Source organism: Macaca nemestrina, chromosome 17 (assembly GCF_043159975.1).
Source record: "Macaca nemestrina isolate mMacNem1 chromosome 17, mMacNem.hap1, whole genome shotgun sequence".
Taxonomy (NCBI): domain Eukaryota; kingdom Metazoa; phylum Chordata; class Mammalia; order Primates; family Cercopithecidae; genus Macaca; species Macaca nemestrina.
In genome coordinates, this window is record NC_092141.1 from 37,437,156 (window position 1) to 37,455,088 (window position 17,933).

Consider the following 17,933-nt stretch of genomic DNA (forward strand, 5'->3'; position numbering starts at 1 on the left):
ATGTGTGCAGACACGTGTGCAAACACATTGCAGGCAGGCATGTGGCCGCCTCAGGCAGCGGAGGACCCTGACTCTGGGCCCTGCTGACCCGGGCAAGGCCCCACTGTGATGCGTGCCATGACCTCAGAATGTCACTGGTGCTTAGCACCAATCCGCTCTCCCGCCTGCCTCTGTGTTCTACGGCAGTTACCCACGCACAGTGGTATCACCTACACACGCACAGTGGTATCTGGGAACAGTTTTGTGGACTCAGAGGTTTTCTACCTGAGAGGCATAACGCAGGCCAGCTGATTCATCAGAATCAGGTGAGTGTGACCTGCTCTCTTCCCTCCAGGCTGACTTGGGGACAGTGGCTATGCTGTGGGTGGTGTTGGCCTCTGGGCAGCTACCGAGGAGGGTCATTCCTAAGCACTCACTGGGAGCCCGTTCTACACTGCCCGTGTAGACGATTTTCTCTTTTGTCCTCATGGGGGTTTTATGGAGTCGGTGCTATTCTCTAGTGTACCCATTCGACAGGGGAGACGTCTGGGGTCAGAGAGGCGGTAACCGGCTTGGGAATTTAGACAGGACGCTGGGTTTTGCTCTCAGCCCTGCCGTGCGCTGTGCTGGAATTCAGGCCTGAACCCTGTGACCTCCCTGCCCTAGATCCCAAATCTGCCCAGGTTTCCGATCCCGATGGGGCAGAGCGTGGTCCTGGCAGAGACGCTGGGATGGATCCACTGTGGGTGGGAAGGAGGGGAGGGTCCTCTGAACACATCTGGGGCCTAAGCTGGGTCCTGATGTTCGCTGTGGGACCCACTGGACCCACACGGTCCCTTGTCTGGGAGTGGCATGGGGAGACTTCTGCCCTTGGGCAGTTGTGGAAAATGAAGGGGCCCTGGAGGGCTGGCTGGAGGGAGACTATCTTCCCTTCTGTTCAAAGGGGTCCGGGCTCTGGGGATTGTCCCCGAGTATTTCTTGTTCTGTCTGGTCCTCTCGAGGCCTCGCTCGCCTTTGGCCCCGAGTGTTCCCAGGAGGGACAGTCCATCTAGATGTTCTCCAGGACCAAGGACCCACTGTTCTTCCTCAGTGGCCCAGGAAAATGAAGCCCCCTCCTGTAGGGACAGGTCAGAATGGTGGAGTCCACAGTCCCTCCCCGAGAGCCGTGATTTCCACGAGCACAGAGGCTGCTTTAGAGACAGTAGATCATTTTCATCCCCAAAACCAAACACACTCCTGCTCAGACGGCATTATTCCTAAAGCAGCCTCACTGGTTAGACTGAAGGGCCACGGTAGCCCAAGTGATGAGCGGGGTAGAACGGAGCAGTCAGGAGAGATCTTGTTCTCCGCAGGAAACTGGGCATCTCTGTGGTCCTGAGCATCCCAGGAGGCCGATCGTACAGAGACCTCTGGTGCCTGATCCCAGTTCACATCCACATCCCTGGAATAGCCCACGATGGGCCCTTTACCCTTGGCAGGTGGACACCATTCAACCTGCCAGGGCAGGTGTGTGAGCATTTCATGGCTTTTGGGGACAACGGGATTCTCTGTCCAGGTCCCACTCTTCTCGAGTCCTTGGGAAGATGCCATCCCCTGCTTGGACCTTCAGACTCCAGAGACCCATGGAGGTGTGGTCCATGGGGTCTGGCCCCTTTTTACCTGGGGGCGGTGGTGGAATGAAGGTTATACAACTAGCCAGCATCTGGGAGCCCGGCGGGAGCAATTCAGGTTTTCTCTGAAGCTCTCGGGTACAATGTAACCTTTAGACAATTTTGTCTCAAGGATGGACATGGTAGAGGACGTGGACAGTTTGTGGGCACAGGAGCGAGAGGACATCATTATGAACTATGAGAAGGTACAGGTCGGTCTGCTTCTTGGAGGGAGGCCTGTTCCAGTGCACCCTGGTCAAAGGGTCCTGGGCTCACTAGGAGCACAGGGTGGGGACGGGTGGCCACTACCCCCAGGCCCTTACACCCTTTACCTTGGACCCCTCACCAAGGCTTCCTCTGGGTTACAGGGACACCGAGCTGGGCTGCCAGAGGACATGGGGCCTGAGCCTGTTGAAATCTACAACAACATTGATCACTTTGGAATTCTGCAGTGAGTCCTCTGTGCTCCCCTCACCCCTAAAGCACCTGTCTCAGCTCAGGGACGGGTCTGCTTTTAGGAAGGCGTTTCTGAGGTAGGACATGTCCTGCCAGGTCGCGTCAACCTCCTTTCCAGGGTCAGAATTCCTCCCTGGCTCCCCTGCAGGTCCAGCCCGAGGTTGCTGTTAGGCCAGAGGTGCGGGGCCCATCTAGGGAGCAGGTGGGAATGGAGACTGGGCTAGGTCAGGCCCCTGGACTCTCAGCAGTTCTGTCCACAAGTTAGCACAAGAGGAGGGGGCAGCCTGAGTGTCTGGCCATGTCTACCTGGAGACAACCCAGTGAGATCCAAGTGTTGTGGCCACAGGGTGAGGGGACGCCTGGCCGAACCTTGGGGCTGTTGTCCAGCAGGTCTCTGAGGGCCCACCTGCCCCTGTCCTCCCCCAATTTCCCTAGAGCTACAGCCCTCATCGTCCCCATGGGGAAGGGGGAAAGGCATGAGGACAGTGGGGGCAGTGGCCCTAGGGAATGGGGGAGAAGATGGGCAGTGCCCATTCTGGGCATCTCATGGTGAGGCCAGGGAGGCAGCAGGGCTTGTGGCTAAAGACCCTGGATCTGGTGCTGGTAAGGGATCTGGGGCCAGGTAAAAGGAGCCCAGCCAGGAGCCCATCTGTCAGGGATCGTAGGATGGAGAGACAGGATCCAGGGGAAGTAGAGTGGGAGTGAGCTTATGAGTTGTGCCACTTCTGAAACGCAGGGTGTGTGGTTCACATGCAGGGAGAGGCAGGTGGACACTGGGAGGTCAGACCCTGCAAGGGTCTTGGGGCTGTCAAGTGGGATGGGACCCTTGTGGTCCCAGGGTGCACTGGGCAGGTCTCAGGGCAGGCTCCCTAGACCGTAGTGGGGTGATGTGGTCACTCCCTGAGGGACTCCTGTGAGGGCCCGGTCACCCACCCTTGGCGGCCCCCATCTAGTCTCAGGGCTGACCTTCCTCAGATCCAGCAGAAAGCACCACCTCCAGTCCAGGACGGGCAGCCTTATTGTGCAGCCTGACCACCCCCCACACCAGGGGCCCCAGTAACCCCACCCAGGCTGGCCCCACACTCCTTCTTCTCCCAGGTCTTGCCCCTACTGGGAGTCAGCCCCACAGGAAGGCCCTTGTCCTCCCTTCCCTGTGTCTTCTCCTGGACTGAGCCCTGAGCTAGATAGGGACAGAGCCTGTCCTTTCTGGGGGTTGGTTCCCAGTCTCGGGGAGCTCCAGGCCCTGTGCAGGTCCTCAGTTCTGCCTGGGTTGTCTTACAGTGAGACAGAGCTGCCTCCTGCCACTGCTCGGGAGGCGAAGGTAAGAGCCTGATGCATGGGGAGGGGCTGAACCAGGGATGTGGGGACTGGGCGGGTGGTCAGTGAGGCAGAGGAGGCAGCTGGCCTGGGCGGTGGTGGGTAAGGGCAACACGATGTCCCTGGGAGGGGCAGCACTCCCTGCTGGACCTGACCCCAGGTTGCTGTAAGTTTGGCAGCTTGATAAGATTCCAAAGTGAGGACCACATTTGTGGCTTGGGGGTGGCTGCCCGCCTGTGTCAGGACCCCACCTAGAGGCTGGGACCTGACCTAAGACTGGTGTGTCTGTGGCCTGAGGATGGCACCTCCCAGGGTCCCAAAGCCAGCCCACTGGTGATCATTTGCTCAAAGGTTCTCAACCCTTAGGGTCTGCCCTTCCTTGGCTCCCTCCAGCTGGGTCCACCTGGGCTCCAGAGCCCAAGATCCAGCATCCACGGGCGGCTCTGGGAAGCCTGGCAGCTCCCCTAACTCCAACATTCCTCATTTGACAGCAAATGCGGCGGGAGATAACACGAAAGAGCAAGTGGATGGAAATGCTGGGACAATGGGAGACATACAAGAACAGTAAAAAGGTAATGTGTGGAGGGAGAGGCCCCGGGAACCACTCTCTGCAGAGACAGGGGACAGGCACCCTTGGCTGTGACCTGGCACCGTCAGCCTCTCAGAGGGCGGGTGGCACACTGTCCTCACCGAGAGGACTGCAGGCCTGGTCGGTGGTTTGCCTGCCTATTTGTGCAAGGGTCACCTTGCTGGGAGGGAATCTGAATCTAGGGCTGGGACCACCTGGAGCTCAAGGCTAGGGATGCCCTGGTGACCCGAAGGAAGGAAAAGGTTCAGATCAGAGTCCTGACTCTGAGTGTCCATCCACTCTTTCAATCCTGGGAAGGGAGACTGTGTCCCAGCTTAATGTCACCTCTAACGAGGAATCATGGGGCCCAAACCAACCATTTCCAGAATCCTTGAGCTCTGGTCATCACTGGGGTTGCCCCGTGGCCTGTGACACCAGATTGTTTTCTGCCCACAGCTGATAGATCGAGTATATAAGGGCATTCCCATGAACATCCGGGGCCAAGTGTGGTCAGTTCTGCTGAACATACAGGAAGTCAAGTCGAAAAACCCCAGAACATACAAGGTACGCTCAGCCAGAGCACGACAAACAGGACAGGCCGTGTCAGGAGCCCAGGTCTCCAGCTGGAGGGAGCATCAAGCCCAGGCTGGGGGGTGGGTGGGATGGTCAGATGCACATCCTGGGCACGGACGGTGACATAGTCGCCACAGACAAACTCGGCTCTGGTGACCCTCCCCGGCTTCAGTAACAAGCCAAAAAGCAGCTTTGTGCAGAAGGAAACCTTCCTGCTTTCCTTCCTTCCCGGAGTGCTGACTGTGGGCTGACTGCCATTTGGGGCCGGGAGTCTTCCATCTGTTCTGAGGCTGCTTCCTCCTCTTGGCCCTGCCCTACAGGTCATGAAGGAGAAGGGCAAGAGGTCATCTGAACACATCCACCAGATCGATGTGGACATGAGCAGGACATTAAGGACTCACATCTTCTTCAGGGATCGATACGGAACCAAGTAAGCCTATGGGAGCCACAGGGTCTCATCAGAGATGGAGTGAACGAAGGGGATGGGGGCTTCCCCGGAGAAGAGGCCAGGGTCACCTAGGAGGGATGACAGAGCTGCCAAGACCTCCCCTGACCCAGGGAGCAGCCGGCACCATGAACTGAGCACCTGGTTCCAAGCCCTGGGCCAGACTGGAACATGTGGGGCCAGAACCCAGGAGGATCCTGAGGAGACAGAAGGCAGCAAACAAAATCATGCACAATGGTGAAAGGTGCTCTCCCTGACCCACGGGGACCCATGGTAGGACTCACAGGAGGGTGGCAAGATGGAGGGCCCATGAGCCTCTCCAGGCAACACTGAGAGCAACAAATGCTGGGGTAATTGGGGGTCCCGGAAACTGTCATCCTGGTCTGCTGGGAACATGACATGGCACAGCCACTTTAGCAGCCAGTTGGGCAGTGACTCACAAAGCTCAATGGACTTGAACCACGTATCCCCAATGTATCACAAATATTGAACCCACTGATTTGAAAACTGATGTCCACATGAAACCTGCATGCCACGTCCACTGCTTGATTCATCGTCACTCACACAAGGAGCCTTCAGGGACAGTCTTCAACATGGGAATGGGGAGAGCAAGGATGGTCCTCCCTTCAAACGGAAGACACAGTGAGAAAAGGGAATGAGCCAGTGTTGCCCGCATGAACGTGGGTGGATCCTAGATGCATTTTGCTGAGGGAAAGAAGCCAGACCCAATAAGCTACCACGTAGGATTCCCATTCCTGGGCCATTCTGGAAAAGGCCAAACCATAGGGATTGAGAAGCAGTCTGGGTGGTCAGGGGCTGACGGATCAGGGACAGGCCGGGTGCATAGGGGCCACCCTGGAGACTTGGAAGGTGAAGGAGTCGCTTCAGGAGGGGCTGGAGCGGTCGCCAGGAGACTCTGCCCATTGGTTTACAACCGTGGAGGAACTGTACACCCAAAGGCTGAACTGGCGTGTGTGCAAACTGAAAATAAAAAAAATCATTCAGAGTGAAAAGGATCAGGCAAGTCAGTGTACAACTGGGCTATCTGCATGTCACAGATGTGGATTTTACTGAAACATTTCCTCAAAGTCAAAGGCCCTGAAGAGCTCACTGCTTATCTGGTGAATCATCTGAACCTGAAATGGGCTTTGTTGTTAGGCTTTGTAAACAAAGTGAAACTAACGGCATCTGCACAAAACAAACAAAAGCCTCATTTCTCTGTTTCCTAGGCAGCGGGAACTATTCTACATCCTCTTGGCATATTCGGAGTATAACCCGGTGAGTATTCCCCGCAGTGACGTTCCCGGGCAGTATTTCCCTGTTCACAGGAGTGGGTGTCTGGTGGGGATGTCGCTGCTTCTTTTAAAGTTAGTATTTGTGAGCCACCAGGATATAGGAGGTAGGACTCCAGCTCACTGCTGGCATAAACCTCCGAGCAAGGGAGTGGTCTCAAGGGGTCAAGCTGAGACACAAAGGAGTCAGGCCTGGACTCCTGGTGTCACCTGGGTCTGACCACGACTTCTCAGAACCAGAAATGATGCCCTCCTCCTGGGGCTGCCCCAAATCCCAGGAGCTTGGCAGGGTCGTATGCGAGATGGTGCCATCAGGAGACAGTTTGGACAAGGTGCTGAAGTGCCTGATGGACTTGGCTCTTGTCATGAAATAAATTTGCATCCTGAGGAAGCCTCTTCTTCAGAGGAAGCCTCTCCAGTCACCTCTGCCCTCTTTAATGACATGAGTCCTCCCAGGTGACCTTAGTCCTCCCAGGTGATGTCCTTTCACGGTGACTCTGGCTCTTGCAGGAGGTGGGCTACTGCAGGGACCTGAGCCACATCGCGGCCTTGTTCCTCCTTTATCTGCCTGAGGAGGATGCATTCTGGGCACTGGTGCAGCTGCTGGCCAGGGAGAGGCACTCCCTGCAGGGTAGGTGAACAGGTGCCCAAGGGACCTCATGCAGTCAGACCCAGGGACGACCACCCTGGCCAGATGATCTCAGCTTTCAGCCAAGGCACCTTCCTTGGCCAGCTCCTTGGGAGTCTTTAGGATGTCTCTGCTGAGGGTCCCACAGGGGTCCGCGGCTGACCCCAAAGCCCAAGTCAGACGCCTTTCATCCCCATCAGCGGAGGGCACCTCATCCTCCCCGTGGCCACCCTCTGTGTCCTGCTGCCACGCCCTCTGGATCTGATTGTGTAGCTGACTCTCTAATCCCTGAGAGTCCTGCTGCCCTTGGTGCCCATGAATGGGCCGACCAAGCCCAGGTGGCAGCATCTCCCCAACCCGTGTCCCCTGGCCCGACCTCACTTCCAGGAGACGACCAAGAGCCCAGCACCCACCCTGCTCTGGCAGCCATGTGGTGGCCTCAAGTCATGCTTGCCCTTTTTGCACCCTGGTCCAGGAGGCGTCCAGGGGAACCTCCAGCCAGGCTCCAGGGGATGTTCCTGCCCCACCTCCCCAGGGCAAAGGCTGCATGGTGGGTCACCAGATGGGAGGGTGAAAGGCTTTCAGGTTTCGGGTCCTCTCCAGCTGCCCAGCTCTTCCTGCTGATGGCTCCATATCTTGGGGGAAGGCTCTGATTTCTTGATGGGCTGGGGGCTTCTCAGGATTCCACAGCCCAAATGGCGGGACAGTCCAGGGGCTCCAAGACCATCAGGAGCATGTGGTACCCACGTCACAACACAAGACCAGGTGGCATCTGGTGAGTTTATGGCGTCTGGTGAGCAAGCTTGGGCTCTTCCCCAGAGACTCTGCCTCCCGTGGCGCTGGAGGAACGGGGACTGGAGCCCCTGGTGGGGCTGGTGACTGGATGAGTCCAGCCAGGGCCTGACCTGGAACGTCGGGTTCTCCATGGGCTGGGAGTTGGATTCCTTTCCTGCCCTGGAGGAGACAGAGGCACAGGGATGGGGGCCCAGCTCCCGCAGAGCAGGGCAAAGGGCAGTGTGTCCACCGGGAGTGTGGGAAGGGGCCGGTGTTGTGGGGAGCCCTGGACACCGCCCAGTGTTCTGCACTAGGGGAAGGGTCTTCAGAGGCCCTGGAAGAGGGAGGTTTTTAGGGCAGCCCAGGGGGCCCTGAGCACCTCTGTTCCTCCCATCAGGACAAGGAAGGTCTTTGCACGCAGGATTCCTCCTTAGGCTGGCTTCTCCAGATGTGGAATGACGGGGTAAGAAGGCACAGGGAGACCCTGGCTCAGGGACCCTCCTTGCCCTGCAGTGCCCTGCTTCCCTAGCCCGGGGGTCTGGCTCACCCACAGCCCACAGGAGGCTCCGCCCACAGGGGGGCCCTCACAGGACACCCAAACCAAACCCTCTGCCCAAGAGGGGTCACCCCAGGGCAATGATTGGGGCACAGGACCAGCCTTACAGGCAGACTGGGCCAAGACCTGACTTGGGAGGGATCAGGGAAGCCTCAAGCCCTGGGCAAGCCCCTCTCTCCAGGAGCCACACTCCCAGTCCAATGAGTGCCCCCCATGAGGAGCTGCAAGACCTTGTCTGACCCAGCGTCCTGGAGGGCTCAGGAAACCCTCATGGGGAAGGTCACTGACTCTGGGGACTGAAGCCCCAGTGGGCTCAGTTCAAGCCACCAGCCCCAGCCTGGAAAGGCTACAGTCTCCCACACCTGCTATCCCCACAGATCTCTCTTGGGCTCATCCTGCGCCTGTGGGACGTGTATTTGCTGGAAGGAGAACAGGTGTTGATGCCGATGACAAGCATTGCCTTTAAAGTTCAGAGGAGTAAGTCTACATGTGCCCAGTGGGGCCTGGGGAGCCCTGGGGTCAGACGCTGACTTACCCGAGGGCAGCTTCCTCACACTGTCCTCATGATCCTCTGTTCTGGCCCAGAGGGAGGTCTGGCCAGGTGGGCTGGGCAGGGCACAGTGACACTGAGCCGATCCCCCACATGACCCAGATAAATGTTGTGAGCACTTCCCTACCCACTTCCCCCGGCCACAGTCTCCTGTGCACATCCAAACCCCTGGGGTGGCCACAAAAGATTCCCGCATCGCCTAGTGGGAGCCTGAAGTGGCTAGTGGGTATCAGCTGTGCCCCCTCCCAGGGAACTCTCCTGACCTGATGTCCACCCTGTCCCTAGAGCGCCTCATGAAGACATCCAGGTCTGGCCTGTGGGCACGGTTTCGGAACCAGTTCTTTCACTCCTGGGAATTGGATGATGACTCTGTGCTCAAGCATCTTAGAGCCTCTACAAAGAAACTAACAAGGAAGCAAGGGGACCTGCCACCCCCAGGTGGGCTCCAGTGCCATGTCCCCGCCCATGTCACCCTCTGGGGCAGTCAATAGTATGGGAATGCCCGAGACCCGCAACCCTACTACTGGGCCTTCCGCTTCACCTTTTCTTCCTCCTCTTCCTCCTGGACTCTAAGAAAGTACAGGAGGCCCACCGGTCCTCACGGCAGGCGCTCAGTGCGTGTGTACTGGATGTGATGTGCACGCAGGAGGGCGATGTGGGAATGACCCTCCAACAAGCCCCCTCCCACATTCCGCAGTGTCTCTGTCTCCCCATCACAAGGCTGTCAAGGGCACTAAAGGAGCCAGACCCATTTGTGGGAAACCCCACCCCTCCCTGCAAGCACCCACAGCCTCAGAGAGCAGCAGAGGCCCCTCACTGCTGCACGCTCCTCCAGGGTTGGCAGCACCACAAGCCTTGAGCCAGGGAGACAAGGGAATCGGGTGTCCCTGACCCCAGAGCATTCAGGGAGAGGGCACAGGCAGCACCCCAGGCGAAAGCCAGAGCCAAGAATTCAGACAGATGTGGGAACGGTCAGTCCTGGCATGGACTGGGCATCCCAGGAAGGCAGAGGGTGACCCACGTCCAGGTCCAATCACCCACTGTGGAGATGGGTCCCCATGTGAGGTGACAAGGGTCTGGGTGACATCCAAGTCCCCTCCCACCTGAGTTCTCACTGGAGGCTGTACCCCTGGCTTAACAGCCCTGGGACGAGGGTGTGTCATAGGAATCCCCCAGCCAGTCCGAACCCTGGGGGCAGTCCTAGGAGCTTCCTGTCATGCCCTGATAGCTTCCCAATGCCAGGCAGCACACACCCCTCCCTCTGGGATCAACACACTACAGGCGTGTCCTCAGTGTCAGACCACGGGGCCACACAGAGATCCTGAGGACTCCAGAGACCCAGGCAGGTGGGGCCTGGCCGGGAAAGGCCTACATGGGCTCAGTGGAGACGCTGACCACGTCTGTTTTCCTTTTAGCCAAACCGGAGCAAGGGTCCTCAACACCCAGGCCTGTGCCGGCTTCAAGTGGCAGAACGACCCTCTGCAAGGGGGACAGGCAGACACCTCCAGGCCCACCAGCCCGGTTCCAGCGGCCCATTTGGTTAGTTTCCCCACCATGGGCACCTCATTCTTCCACATCTTGTCCTGGTGTGGCTGTCCGGGAAGATAACTACCCTGTGGGCACTCAGGATGTGCCCAGCCCGGCCCCGGCTCAGGGAAGACCTCAGGGTTCCTGGAGATTCCTGGAGTGGAACTCGATGCCCCGGCTCCCGACGGACCTGGATGTAGGGGGCCCTTGGTTCCCCCATTATGATTTCGAACAGAGCTGCTGGGTCCGTGTCCCTTCTGAATGTGTCCTGGACAGCCCCGGGACTGCGGGACAGGGCCAGCTCGAGAAGCCCGCGGGGACCCTGACACCAGGCCCTGCCCAGGCCCATCAGGACTGAGGGAGGCCAGGAGATATCCCACTACAACAGGGCACCCCGTCTACAGACAAGAGACTTGCACCCAATTTCTACAATGGCACCGTATCCCAGGAAGACCACCTGGCCACCTGCTGGCAGGCGGAACACCCTGCGGAGGGGGTGACATTGGCTTTCACTGCACTGAGCCACAATGTGGACATGGACTTCCAGCCCTGCCCTGCACCCAGCACTGATTCCAACCAGGACGGCTCCTTAACAGCTAGGGACGAGCAGCAGTGCGCTCCCACCTCAGAGCCTTGCCTCTGCCACCTCTACTTGGAAAATTCTTATTTCCCTCCAGGCTTCTAGAAGCATCTGGGGCAGGGCTCATGGCTGGATAACTTCCTGAGGCTTAACAACCCAAGCAAACTTCACGTCCTCGTTTTATTTTTTGTTAAACTTATGAAAATTGATTAAGAAAGTGTGCAGCTCGAAAGACCTTCACAGATGGAACACACCAGCCCCCAGATCACAAAGCCAACCATGTCCAGCCCCTCCCAGCACCCCCAGCCGTGTGACCAGCTTTCTGAATTCCCACAACACCGTGTGCCTGCCTTTGTATTTTCAACTCATAGACGGTTAACCCCTTCATGTTTTAAAATAAATGTTTTCTGTTGAAATTATTTTAGATATAAAAGATTGAAAAGGCACTACAGTGGCCTCCTACACCTTCCATCCAGCTGCCCCTCTAATGACGTTTTGCAGTTCCATGGCACATAACAAATTTAGACTGGGTGTGGTGGCTCACACCTGTAATCCCAGCAATTTGAGAGGTGGAGCCAGGACGTTCAGGTTCACTTTAGTCTAGAAGTCTGGGACCAGCCTGGGAAATAGGTGGACCCTGTCTCTAGAGAAAAGTCAAAGAAATTAGCCAGGCATGGTGGCGTGTGCCTATGGTCCCACTTAGGAGGCTGAGGCAGGATTGCTGGAGCCCATGAGTTCCAGAAAGCAGTGAGCCATGACTGCACCACTGCACTCCAGCCTGGGTGACCGAGTCAGACTTCCCCTCTTAAAAAAAATTAGCAATTTAAGGTGGGTACAATCCTATTAACTAAATAATAATGTGAACTATTATCTAAGGTTATTAAGCCTAGAATTATCCATTTTTGCCTAATTTCTCATACCTGTCCCAAGATCCCACTTCGGACTCACCCTCTGCCTTCAGCTCATGTCTCCTCAGCTTCCTCCAGATGGTCCAGCAAACACACACATGGGCTGAATGGTAGAGCTGATTGCTCGTACACAAGGGGAGACCTGTGGGCAGGGGTTTTCAAACTTACACAGCAAATGAGTTTTCCATGGTGTTCTGGAGAGCAGCCTTTAAGAAACACTTTGACAGTGAATCCAGGCCCCAGTATCCATCAGCTGCTCTAGTGAATTTTGTGGAAGCTCAGTGAACACCTGCTCTGCAGGGTGCATGTGAAAGGGGAGAGGATGAGTAAGCTGCAGATAAAGAAGACAGGACACGGGGTCTGTCGAAGCTCTATCCCCTGCCTTCAGCACTGATGAAGCAAATCCAACTCTTAGGGAATGGTGGCCACATGCTGGGCCAGCTCCAGGCTCTGAGGATGTGATAGAGAGTGATGCAGAGCCAGACCTTGCCCTCGGGGAGCTCTCCAGCGTACACCTCCCTCTACCCTCCCAGCGCCCTGCAAAGCAGGCGTCAATGTCACTGTTAATGCACAGAGGAGGAACCTGACTGTTAGACAGGTTCATGGGTTTTCCAGGGTCGCACGGCTTCTGGGAGACGGATGTGACCCTGAGGACACGGCACAGGCCAGTGTAATGCCAGATCAGAATGAGCTGTGATCTGTGCCATGTAGAGGCCTAGGCCAAGGTGGGAGTGACTGAGGGGAGTCGCTGAAAACACTCTTGGGTCCTCACCTGCTGGCTCCCAGGAGTCCGGAACTGCCAGGAGAGTGGTTGCAGGTCCCCCATCCTCAGCTGGGTGGGCCCGGATAGAATAACAAGGCGAGGGCACATTTCCCCGGCCATTGCCTCCAGGCGCGGCTGTGACCTGCTCATTCCAATTTTGTGGAAATATTTCCACACACACAGAATTGCACGTAGCAGTGGACGTGGTGAGAGGCGTTTGGACATGGAATAGGCAGTATTCTGGAGGCAGAGCCTCCAGGACTCGCGGATGGGTTAGCTGCAGGGCTTGAGTGGGGAAGGAGAATCGAGGATGATGTGTTCAAATCGGTCCATTCACTTCCTCTGTGCCACGCCTGTGCTGGGCACTGGGAGAGACAGATGAGCACAGCAGCCCCGGCCGGGGGGAGCTGTGGGAGGAAGCCCAGAGTGTCTACTGGGAGCTGAGAGCTTGTGTCCACCTCAGCGCCATCCAGGTTCTCTGTATGGACATGTATAACCTGAGCTGCCTGGAGGAGGAGCAGCTGCTGTTGGTGGTACCAGCAAGCTCCGGAATGGAGACTGCTCTGGCAATGGAGAGATGGGTGGCCTGAGGTCTGGATGGTCTAGAGGGTTTTAGGGCCCAGGAAGACCCAGGAAAGGGTCTGGGAGATGCAGGACGTCCTATGGGGGGCGTTTGAAACTCAGTGCTCAGGTCACTCCAGGTCACTCAGGTCTTTTGCCGGCCTCTTTCATAATTATTGCCATATGAGAGTGCCACCTTTCCTATGACATATTTTATGTGTTTCTGTGAATGGCCTACTTGTTCGTATTTACAAATTCATGTTTAAAGGAAACTTCTATCACTCTCACAAGTGGAAAGCCAGCAAAATATAAATTCAGTGAAAACAAAATGAAGTCAATGAATTTTAGCTAGATACTATTCCCTGACCAAGGCCTGCTGGAGGTGGTACAACCAGGGTTTGAATTGAGATGTGCCAAGCTTCTGAGTTTCTTCTCTTTCCCCCACACCAGGGCTCCTGAGTACTGAATTACTGACATCAGGGGCCAGACAGTTCTTTGTGACGGGGGCTGTCCTGCACCTGGCAGGATGTTTAGCAGCTTCTCTGGCCTCCACCCACTGGAAGCCAGGGGAATGCAGAAGGGGCTCCTCCTTCTCCCATTTAATCCTCAGGACAATATCTGACATAAATGTTGTGTCTTTTATTTTATAAATGAACAAAATGAGTCTCAGAAAGGTTTTTTTTTTTTGTTTGTTTGTTTGTTTTTGTTTTTGTTTTTTTGAGACGGAGTCTCGCTTTGTCGCCCAGGCTGGAGTGCAGTGGCCAGATCTCAGCTCACTGCAAGCTCCGCCTCCCGGGTTTATGCCATTCCCCTGCCTCAGCCTCCTGAGTAGCTGGGACTACAGGCGCCCGCCACCTCGCCCGGCTAGTTTTTTGTATTTTTAGTAGAGACGGGGTTTCACCATATTAGCCAGGATGGTCTCGATCTCCTGACCTCGTGATCCGCCCGTCTCGGCCTCCCAAAGTGCTGGGATTACAGGCTTGAGCCACTGCGCCCGGCCTCAGAAAGGTTTAAGTGAGTTACCTAAGAACACACAGACAGCAAGAGGTAGAACTAGAAAGTGAACACAGGAGTCCACGTGGAACAACAACAAAGTTCAGGTTCTAGCTTCCTTTGAGTCTCTCATTCCAACAATTCCCATTGTCTAGATATGAGCTGAAGTACAGGAAACCTGGGGCTGAACTCTCCTCCCATCAGGCCTAGGAGCCCAGACCAGAGCCCCAGCCCATGGTCTCCCAGTCATCAGGCCACTGGAGTGAGCTGGCATCCACACTAGCCTGGTTTCCCAAAGCTACAGGGATGCCAGTCTCACTGCGGATGAACAAAATGAAGGGCATTTGCTTCTCCTGCAGGCTGTCGGGATTGAACACAGATTCCTTTTCTTGCTCTCTTCTCCCGCAGCACAAAACAGAGTGGTGCACCCCCTCCCGGTGTCCCAAGGCTTTGTTGCGAGTTCTCTTTAATTTCTCCCAGTCTCCCAGTGCACCCTACCCTCATCTCCCTGGCAACCTTTCTGCTCTATCCTCTCAACACCTGGATCACAAGAACTCTTGGGAAGCCCTTTAACAAGCTGCATTCCAAATTGTTATTCCCCCATGTCCTCAGCCGGTGCCCAGACCCTACTTGCTCTCCAGGGGTGACTTAATTTCCTGCCCAATATGGTTTCATCATCTGTAAATTGGGGATAATTAAAGTCTTGATCCTGATATTTGACTCTCAAAGCAGAAGTAGCAAGCTCAGCCAAGTCACTTCAACAAGAGGAGACGTTCCTTCTGAACCGAAAGGGCACTGGTCACAAGGGCCACTCCTGTTTCCCTCAGGCCTCTCCAGCACACCCTTGGCTCAGCCAAAGAAGAGACTCAGGCTGTGCTTCTGTGCTGTCAGGATAACATAGGTACCTAGTCCTCGACCCTGCGACTTTAACAGTTTCCTCCTGTGGCTCAGTTCTACAGCTTCAGTGACACAAGGTGGCTTTTGCTCAAAATAGCCTTTGACAGGTTAAGTTAGTCCTCTGCCACTCTAAGTCTGCATAGAACAGTTCTAAGTAAGAGATGTTTATTCCTCTGATCCCGAGGAAGGGAAGAAAAGGCAATGACATTAACCCTGTGTTGAACTTCAGCCTCTGGAAAACCCTGGTGTTGGCTGCTGCCAGTGCAACCTGGGATAGTGTCACAAACATCAAGCGATGCCAGGAGGCCCTGCTTCATTCAGGGAGCAGCGAGTCGGGATAGGCTGCATATCCGTTCTTATTCACTAGAGACACTTCCTCTTTATCTACTTCTGGGTGAGAACCAGCACCATTTCCCTGGTGACGGGGGCCCCAGCTAGGAACCATACAGGGTAGGATGCTACTCTACCCTAGACATCCAGCAGGGAAAATGCGATTTTGCAGATGCAGGAGTGGTTAGAGTTTGAAATGTTCACGCTGGACTACAACACCACGTGGGTTCTCAACTGTTTATGAGTTTCTGCGCTCAGGCACATAAGGCCCCAGCAAAAGCAACCTGAGGGTGGACCTGAAACGGCATGGCTATGTGTGTCTGCTGGGGAATCATAGAGAAGGTTTCTGTTCAACACGGACCTCAGGGCCAAGTGAGCCTGGCTCCAATCCCAGCACCGCCACTCACCAGCCTTGACTGTCAGCAAATCACTTTGTTCTCCGAGTTCCAGCTCCCTTGTTTCTCTAATGGGAATTGGATATCTCACTATAATCTTGCTTCTGTGCAACTGGCACACATGAATTGCTTGCTAAGTGTGAAAATCCCTTTTCTCCTTCTGTTTCCCTGCTGATCAACAGATGTGGCCGAAAGCTGACTTTAGCCAAAAGTTAAATTTTTGCAAAAATTTAATATAAATTTATATTAAATATAGAAATAGGAACAAAAGGGCTAAATCTGCCTATGTTACAGGATCTTGGCTGATGTTAAGAGCTCAAAGACCTGGGTCAATTACATAGTCTCTTTCTCTGCCAAGCCCGTTAAACAGTCCCTAAAATAAAGGCTATGGGTCTTGGGTTCTCCCAGAACTTTGAGAAATAAAGAGGGGGCCTCTGTGCTGGGTTGTGTGAATTGCACCTCTCACCTGACAGCGACTTGTGGTGTCCCTGGAGTCTAAAAGCTACATGATGCTCCCTGGGAAGTGACTGCTTTCTGACTGGTAAGCTTGGATCTGTGCCATGGACACTCACTGGTGGCCCAGAAATCCGTACTTATTTCAGGCTGGTCCAACTTCAAAAACTAATGTGTCTGCTCTACCACTGTTCTCCTCTTCACTGAGCTTCCCTTTCTCAGTTTCATGCTGAAACCCCAAAAATCACAAATATTACCTTTCTACAAAATACACCATGATGTAACCCCAAAGTCTTCCGGCCTCACCAGCCTATAGGAAGGAATGAAATTATGTCTGAAATACAGCATGAGCTGCCACTCCCCGAATGTAATATGACTGTAGTATTCCACAACTATAACACCGCCATTCTTTCAGAAAAAATTCATAGTTGTTCCATGGCGGGCAAATCTATGCAAGCCTACCCCCAAAGTACAATGAATCTGAGCGGCGGAAGAAAGCGGCTGACAAATCCTATCTCTTAGAAAGTGGCTGGGCGCGGTGAGTCATGCCTGTAATCCCAGCACTTTGGGAGGCTGAGGTGGGCAGATCACCTGAGTTTGGGAGTTCGAGACCAGCCTGACCAACATGGAGAAATCCCGTCTCTACTAAAAATACAAAAAAGTAGCATATGTCTGTGGTCCCAGCTACTCGGGAGGCTAAGGCACGAGAATCGCTTGAACCCGGGAAGCGGAGGTTGCAGCGAGCCGAGATCGCACCATTGCACTCCAGCTTGGGCAACAAGAGGAAAAACTCTTTCTGAAAAAAACAAAACAAAGCAAAACAAAACAAAACAAAACAAACAAACAACAAAAACATAAAGTAATATTTAATAGGAACTTACAAACAGAAGCCATGTCAGTGTCTGGTGGTGGAGAGATGAGATCGTGGATCCCCGCACCATTACCCCGCAGACCCAGGGCTGATATACCACAGGGAAAGGGTATGTATGATTCAGAAGTGATGTGTAGGACAATTAAAGTATGACAACAGCAAAGCTGTTTTGACCTAAGGGCAGGATTTACAGTAAGTATGTGATCTTACACACGGAACACAGAATACAAACTGGAAATCTTAATGGCCTTCCCAGAGCAGAGGTTAATCTGAAGTCAACATGGCAGATTAGCATTCAACATGGAGTTGCTTTGGCCTCCACATAGCGACTTCAGGAAATTAAGAATCCCCAAAAGTAGCCACTCTCTTTAGGAGTACAGTGGAGGGCAGCAGCAGTGATGGTCGTGGTGGTGCTGGTAGAAGAAAGAGGTTAGACTGACTTGTCAAAGTGATGCAACTAATGAGAATTTACAATGTCTTAATCAGCTACTGCAACAAAAGTCAATTGTCCCAAAGCTCAGTGACTTGAAATAACAATCATTCTCATGAATCTGTCAGTCAGCTAAGGGATCAGAAGGGGGACAGCTGATTTGTCGGTCAGCTAGGGGGTCAGAAATCCAAGTCTTACTGGTTTAACTGGTTATTCTTTACTGGTTATCCCTCCCTGTGTGAAATCCAAAACCGGTGTATGTGAACAGCAAGCAGCTTTTCTCCAAGTGGTGATTCCGGGACCAGGCTCCTTCCATCTCATAGTCTTCACTAGCTTCAGTGCGTGGCTTCCAAGACAGCTTGCTTATGTGCTTCATGCCAGCAATAGGAAGGAGAGAGTGGAAGGCTGTGCATGGGGAGCAGGGGAGTTTGGGGGCTT

The 17,933-nt window shown here is 54.6% G+C and overlaps 1 protein-coding gene across 1 annotated transcript; it reads left to right on the forward strand.

Annotated features, from left to right (window-relative positions):
* Positions 1-215: 215 nt before the first annotated feature.
* Positions 216-11,313, forward strand: LOC139359517 (TBC1 domain family member 3B-like). The gene is made up of 16 exons (XM_071082636.1): positions 216-305; positions 1,332-1,485; positions 1,762-1,834; positions 1,997-2,079; positions 3,366-3,405; positions 3,893-3,973; positions 4,426-4,533; positions 4,863-4,972; positions 6,217-6,265; positions 6,790-6,910; positions 7,588-7,682; positions 8,079-8,144; positions 8,615-8,714; positions 9,073-9,225; positions 10,203-10,565; positions 10,752-11,313. The coding sequence occupies exons 2-16, from the start codon at positions 1,436-1,438 to the stop codon at positions 10,997-10,999; spliced, it is 1,740 nt and encodes a 579-aa protein (XP_070938737.1). The 5' UTR covers positions 216-305; positions 1,332-1,435; the 3' UTR covers positions 11,000-11,313.
* The last annotated feature ends 6,620 nt before the right edge of the window (positions 11,314-17,933 follow it).